Raw genomic sequence first — 7,030 nt, 5'->3', positions numbered from 1 at the left:
TGTTCTTAACATAGACATATACATTTGGAGGGTGGGGGCAGGCCAAACTGCAAACAGGGGTGGGGTCCGCACTATACACCCATGTGGGTAGTGGGCTCCACCTGAACCCAGGTATTTAGGGACAAGGATGGGACTCTTTGTGGCTCCCCATCCCATCCTCTCCTTCTTCTTACTTTACAGTTTACACACACAAATATTTATATATATATATAATAGAGAATAGAGGGAGAAAGTTTTTCTGGTAGATGGTGGGAACCTATCACTTTGATTTGATGCTCTGTAGGGCCCTCCCCTTTTCACTAATTCAATCTCTCACCTCCATTCCCTTCTCCTGGACTGGACCTAACTGCTCTCTTCTAACTCACTCTAATTTTACTTTTTTTTTTTTTTACCCCTAAACATTTTTTATATTACACATTTACCCTTTCCTCCAATCCATCAACATTTGGACCTATACCACCCCACGCCGGCCCAATACCTTTTTTTTCCCTTCATTGGGCCCAGAAACTTAATACAGGTTTTAAGGATGGTTGGCATTCAATGCAAACATCACATTCATTCACAACCAGCAAACAACACACCTGTATTTATTATTTTGAATTGGGAAATATTACACAGGGGAAGTGTTTTTATTGTATTATCCCACATCTTTGGAAATGTATCTTAGCAGTGGATTTGGTTTTACTTTCACAGATCTATAGATACCTCCACAGGTGTATCTCCCTTTTCCACTACAAATGTCTTTGACATCTTCTTGGAGGCATTCACAATCTGCACGTTATATGTTCCTTGAAAGCCTCTGAATTTGAATTCACTCTTCTCATCGATCTGTCCACTTGCATGTGAAAGCCATTCGTGTTTCAGAGCCAAGTATCGTTTCCCAGCTTCGTTGATCTCTCCTTCTGCATTCACTAAATGAGAATTGTCCCGGCTCATAAACAGCTCCCAGAATCCCCATAACATTATACCTTCTACTGCAGGATGAGCATAAGCTTCTCGAAGCATCACTTCTAAATCATCAGCCCTCACGTATTCGTTGATGGACGACACGTCGAGTTCTGTGAACCAGACTGGAAGGCCTAGAATTCCCATTTTGTCTAAAGCAGAACTAACGACTGGTCCCACTGGACTATCAATATGCCCTTGTATCCCAACTCCTCCCACTGGAGCTCCTTGCTCTTGCAGTTGAAGAATTTGCTCTATGTACTTCTCTGGAGAAGATCTCGTGTCACAACCGTCCTCAACATGATAGTCATTCACGAATAGGAGAGCTGATGGATCAAGTTTGTTGGCGTTCTTAAACATGTCGGCTCGAATATCTTTGCCAAGATGATCTTGATAGAATGATCCATGCAACATCTCATTGTTGACATCATAATGCTTGAACTTTCCCTTGTAGCGCGTCAACAGGCCTGTAAGGCGATTTTGGACAGCAGCCATCATATCATTCTTGTTCAAGGACTGAATCCATTGTTGCACAGTACCCTGCACTTCCCAAAAGATGCAGTGACCACGAGTCTCTATGTTGTGGCTCTTGCATAAATCCAATAACTCATCAGCGTCCCTATAGTTGAAGTTTCCTTGCTGCGGCTCTGTCCAATACCACTTGAGCTCATTTCCAAACACAGCCCAGTTGAAATTCTTCACGAAAAAGTTGACAAAATCTTCGTTGTCAATGTTTGTTCTACTAATGCAAGTCCCAAAAGGAAAACTGTTCTGCATTTGTCTGACTTTTATAAACGTGCCACTAGAGTTAGATCCTGAGAACTTGAGGGTGATATCACGCCTGCGGATCTGCAGTCATCCAATTAAAATGATAAAAGCGCAATCAGCAATAATAAGTTGAAGGAACCAGAAAAGTTAAAGAGAATGATGCAGAAAACGAGACCTGAACAACCAAGGAATGCTAAAAACTAATTTTGCACATCAAACTAAACTAGATAATCATTTACGAACTGTATAATACTTCATGCTAAGAAAATTGCACCAAGACGCTTGTTTTCATTCTATGATATTAATATTTTATAATTTCTTCCTCTACATGGACTGTGTGTGTGCCTAAATTTTTACCTTATCTGTCTGTGTCCTCAAATATCTTAACCTTGCACGGCGGTCAACAGGGAAGATTTGAAGTCCAGCGACCATTAAGTCAACACTTGGAGCAGGACCTTGTATATAAACCATTATCTTTGTTGCTTGCTTCTCAATCCTAAAGGAACCCCCAATTTCATGCCATCGATCATCATTGATCTCGACTTGCCCTCCATTGACCCATTGGTTATCCACTCCGAGTGCAACATTGACATTTTGTGCACCAGTTGCCCCAGAGCCAATCTTTACCCAAGCAGACACTTGATATGTGAGAAAGAGTTTCACCTTATCAGTTATCATTTGAGCAGGACCCATCCAAGTTTGTGTGCGATTTGTCACAAGTATGTAGCGGCCACTTAGAGGTTGAGAAGGGCCAAGGGAGTCTCTTGCCATGGGAGGAACAATATGTGGCGACCCAGTTCCAATACTAAGTGTACAACTTCCAAGGGGAAACCATCCGTTGGTGCCATTACTTAGATTGCTGTTCTCAATTATGTTAAATCCATAGGCTGGATTCTGCACGAAATAAACCAAGAACAATAAGTCATTCTAAAACTCAAAACAATAATTCAAGTCTGGAAAACTCCTAAAATCGATTTTCAATTGATCATTCAAGAAACCTGAGCAGGTGGTGGGGGTGAAGGAGGAATCTTTTGTGCATGCTTGACAACAAGACTATCGATGAGAATATCAACTCCCGAAGGTGGACCTTCAATATATATGACAACCTTTGATGGGGAAGCATTTAAAAGAAACTTCCCCTGTAATTGAACCCAATCCTTATCTGTTGCCTGCACACTTCACCAAATCAACCGCATTTCAGTTTCTTCATAAATTGTACAAGTTTCTTTGTATCAAGGTGAAAAAAAAAAAAAAAAAAAAAAAAACACATATTGAACATCGTTTACAATATCAATCTTGTAAATTGACATGAAAAAAAAAAAAAAAGACACTAACTTGGCAATTCCGATATATTGTTCGCGAGAATTTGGTGTTTGCACCCATAAAGTAGCCCGTACATCAGTAGAGGTGATATTATTGCCGAATACACGAACAACAGCAGCAACATCATAAGCAAGCTTTCGCTGCACCCTTCCTGTGATCTCCTGCTGAATCCCGTTCCAGCTCTGTGTGCGCTCGGTAGCGGAGGCAAAATACTTTCCAGACTGTGGGAGGACTTTTCCATTTCCCATTGAATCGTGCAGAGCAATCTTGCATCCTCTTCCAGACCAATTTTTTAGGTCATCATCAAATTTTGGGTTTAGAATAATATTCTCATCACCAGCATTAGCATTTCCAGCCTTCTCAAAAAGATAATCATGAAGAGAGAGTTGAGTTAAAAATCAAGCGCAAGCTTAATTCTTTTTTACTGAAAGAAAAGCAGAAAATTGTTATGAATGACAACAATCCTTAGAACTCAAGGACACAGTTGTACAACAACAATAGATCCTGTTCAAGTAAGGTCATTCTGAATAACAACAATCCATATAAGAACTATCGAGACATTAAATTCCATTGAAGTTTTGGATGTGGACTGGACTAGAAGGAGTAGGCAGACAAGGGGTTATTTCTGAATATAACTTCTCTTACTAAATCAAAGAAGGATGGGGTTAACAAAAAGAAATTTAATTACCTCCAATTCATTTGGACCAGCACATGTAATCTCAACGGACCGTATGAGCAAATCAATACCCGGAGAAGGCCCTTCCAGATAGAATACAACACGGTCTGGCATGGTTGACAAGGAGAATGTCCCCTCCAACTTCTCCCACTTCTCTTTCAACACAGAAGTTCTGCATGCACTTTTATCTATTAGTCTTCCAAATTCAGTTATTTTCTTCTCAAGGAAAAATAATGGACGCAGGACAATAAAGTGAGTTACCTCCCAATGCACAAATAGTTTGTAGTAGAATCTTTGTAAACTAGCTTTAAAGTTGCTAGGACGTCAGCAGATCCTTGAAGGGATCCTGATACCCCAACACTTGCAGAAACTGAATAGGTAATACCAGGGGAAATATTGTTGGTGATTTCCTGTTCTAGTCCCTGCCAGCATTCCTTTCGATCGGTAACAACAGCATACTTAGCACATGAATTGATGGATACTTCGTCCAGGTTATTTGACTCGGCCAAAGTTACAAAGCCATTACAGCAATTGGGGTGCCAATATTGCAGCCCCATTGAGAAGTCATGGTTCAGTAAGATATTGGCAGCACGTGGAGGACTTAATTTGGTCGGGGTTTCTTCCATACCCTGTCATAAAAGTATAAGTTATGCAGAGAAAGGAAACCATCTATATAAATAAACTCTAGTCAAATGGTGTGTTTAGTTTAACTTCCTCAGTGTTTAATTTTGAAAATGAGTTATTTTGAAAAAAAAAAATGAAAAATTTGACAACCACTCAAAATAACTTTTGAAACAATTTCAAAGTTTATTTTAAAGTTCTTATCAAAAGAGTTAACAACGACACATTTCAATAACACTTTTTTCTCTAGTCAATTCAAATTGGCCCAAAATCAGAGTTCATATATAGGAATCCCTTTGATCAGTAAGATCACTATGACATATCAGATTATATAAATGGGTCCCAGCCGGAAAAATGACAATTGTAAAAATGACGAAACAAATCATTACCTCTGAAACTTCACTGGCATTGTTTTCCTGGGTGGTCGTCATGGACACAGCAGAGCTCTAGCCGAATCCAAATGCAAAACCAATTATGTCAGATAAGGAAATAGATAACTAGTTGAAGAGAAATAGAATTGCTTGGGAAAGGTAGAGTGGCACCTGAGAAGGCTTGTCACTGTTGGGGTTCTGACGATTGATGTTGGGAGATCGGCTTGTGAAGCAGCAAGTACATGCCCTCCTCATTTATATGAACTGTAATCAGATTTACGAGTAAATTCTAAGGAAAGCCAAGATATCCAGCCAAACAAACAATTAAATTCTCTTCTCATTAAACAAATGAACAAGTTGCTGTAATCAGCTTCCGTTAAGCAATCCGGATTTGAATACTATCAAAAGGGTTTTCATATTTTGCTTTGTCTTGCAGATTGGAGCAACACTAGTGCCCTCCCTATATGCTTGAATTGAAATGGAAGCGTCAAGACTGTTCTTTGTTTCCCAATTCCCAATAAAAGCAAATCTCTTGCTTTCGTTCTTGGCTTCCTAGACAACTAGAAGAATTTGCTTAAAAGAAATATAATAGTATAGACACTTATGGAAATTGGGAGTTAGGTGAAGTGGGTTTTCCAAAACTTCATATTAGATGGAAAAGGAATTGGGGATGTGACTTTTGAACTCTATTCGCCCAGATCCTCATCGTGTAGAGACCTTGAGAATCAAATAGATTTGGGTTTCCCTGTCCATACCCTCAAGCTGATTGGAACCCTCATTCCCAACAGAAAACTGCCTTTCACGAATAAGACCAACAAAGCCTAAATCTGCCCATTCAACTGCTCGATTATGCCTCCACACTCGAGAACCAATATCAGAATACAGACAACCAGAACGCAGCGCCATTCTTCCAGCTGAATTGATGTTTTCTTTCGTCAGCTCTGCGCGAAATAAAAACATAAGTCCGATTTCCATAATGGACCAGTTTGGAAAAAATCATTTTATGGTTTAAATTTTAAAGAAACATTCGGCAAATACCACGGCATTTTATTGTAGAAAATGTCATTATAAGAACAATATATAATTAGGGCTTTGACAAACGATGAAAAAATCCAATCCAATCCAATCAGATTAAAAAAAAACGCTCGGAGGGAACTTGCAATAAAATACAATGGGAAAAGAGCCTCCAAATTCAATTGCACTCTCTCTATAGATTAATATACGATGTTCTAAGGAGGTACGATTAATTGCTTTCTTCTCCAAATTAAAAAACCTAATAGACACCAGAGCGAAACCAATTAACTTTCTTCACTGGCATCGCTATCCGGCAACAAAACTAGCAATTGAAAGCATGGAGAAACCTTAATTCAAAAAACCAGTGTCATTCAACGAATACAAATCAGAATACATGCCAAAATAACATCAATGCAAGGCGAGCCGCAGGGCATGTTCAATCGGATTTGGACACGAATCGGTTTGAAATTTAGAATGTAGATGGTGACGATGATTTGAAGTGCGATTAACTAAAAAGAAAAATGGAGGGACAATGAATGAACAGAGAGTGGTAGTGAAAACCTGAAAATGGAAAGAATCTGAGGAGGTTGAAGAAAACCCCTTTCAGAAGCAACTTCCTCTAAGTAACTGGAACCCCGCCAATTGTTGTTACTGTATTGTATGCCAAAATTAACAATTAATAGTTTTTTTTTTTAGTAAAAAAATTGCGAATCTAACTTGCCTTGCGCTGGCGGCAAAAAATTTGTCTTTTTGTGAAGAAAAAAAAAGTGAAAAGAAATTAAAACATTATTTTTATCATAAATAAATTGTTTAATTCTAATTTTAATTAATATCACCCTGTGTAAAAGCTACCCCAAATAATATTGTGAATAGGACCAAACAACGCTAAAAAAAAAAAAAAAAGATTCCTTCAAAAGATTCGCAATTATATCATATAAGCATAAATCAGGAATAAGACATCTTAATTTTTATTAAGAGGTCGTAAATTGAGGCCACAAATGTAATATTCTAAAAAATAATAAGATTTAGAATTATGGTTAATTTGGTCCTAAGTTAACTAATGTTTTTACTGATAACTTTTTAAAAGTAATTAGTTTAAATCACCACTCTCTTTTCTAAATTTAGAAAGAGAAAAAAAATATGACAATATAGAATTATCATGTTATATAAGGAGGAAAAAATGTTATTTCAGTTTTTTAAATGAAAAGAGCATGTATATCAAATATACAAGATGTTTGAACTATAAAATATATATATTAAAATGAGCAGAGCTTAATTAATATAAAATACGGTGTTCGATTTTTCTTTTCTA

The 7,030-nt window shown here is 37.8% G+C and overlaps 1 protein-coding gene across 1 annotated transcript; it reads right to left on the bottom strand.

The window, feature by feature from the left end:
- Nucleotides 1-554: 554 nt before the first annotated feature.
- Nucleotides 555-6,388, bottom strand: LOC120086019 (endo-1,4-beta-xylanase 1). The gene is made up of 10 exons (XM_039042413.1): nucleotides 6,280-6,388; nucleotides 5,460-5,645; nucleotides 4,876-4,968; nucleotides 4,723-4,779; nucleotides 3,974-4,341; nucleotides 3,725-3,884; nucleotides 3,049-3,392; nucleotides 2,712-2,889; nucleotides 2,071-2,607; nucleotides 555-1,794 (listed from the first exon to the last, which is right to left on the bottom strand). Exons 3-10 carry the CDS (start codon nucleotides 4,957-4,959, stop codon nucleotides 688-690), a joined length of 2,835 nt encoding a protein of 944 aa, XP_038898341.1. The 5' UTR covers nucleotides 4,960-4,968; nucleotides 5,460-5,645; nucleotides 6,280-6,388; the 3' UTR covers nucleotides 555-687.
- Nucleotides 6,389-7,030: the final 642 nt, after the last annotated feature.

Source organism: Benincasa hispida, chromosome 9 (assembly GCF_009727055.1).
Source record: "Benincasa hispida cultivar B227 chromosome 9, ASM972705v1, whole genome shotgun sequence".
NCBI classification, from domain to species: domain Eukaryota; kingdom Viridiplantae; phylum Streptophyta; class Magnoliopsida; order Cucurbitales; family Cucurbitaceae; genus Benincasa; species Benincasa hispida.
This window is presented reverse-complemented; position numbering and strand designations above follow the sequence as displayed.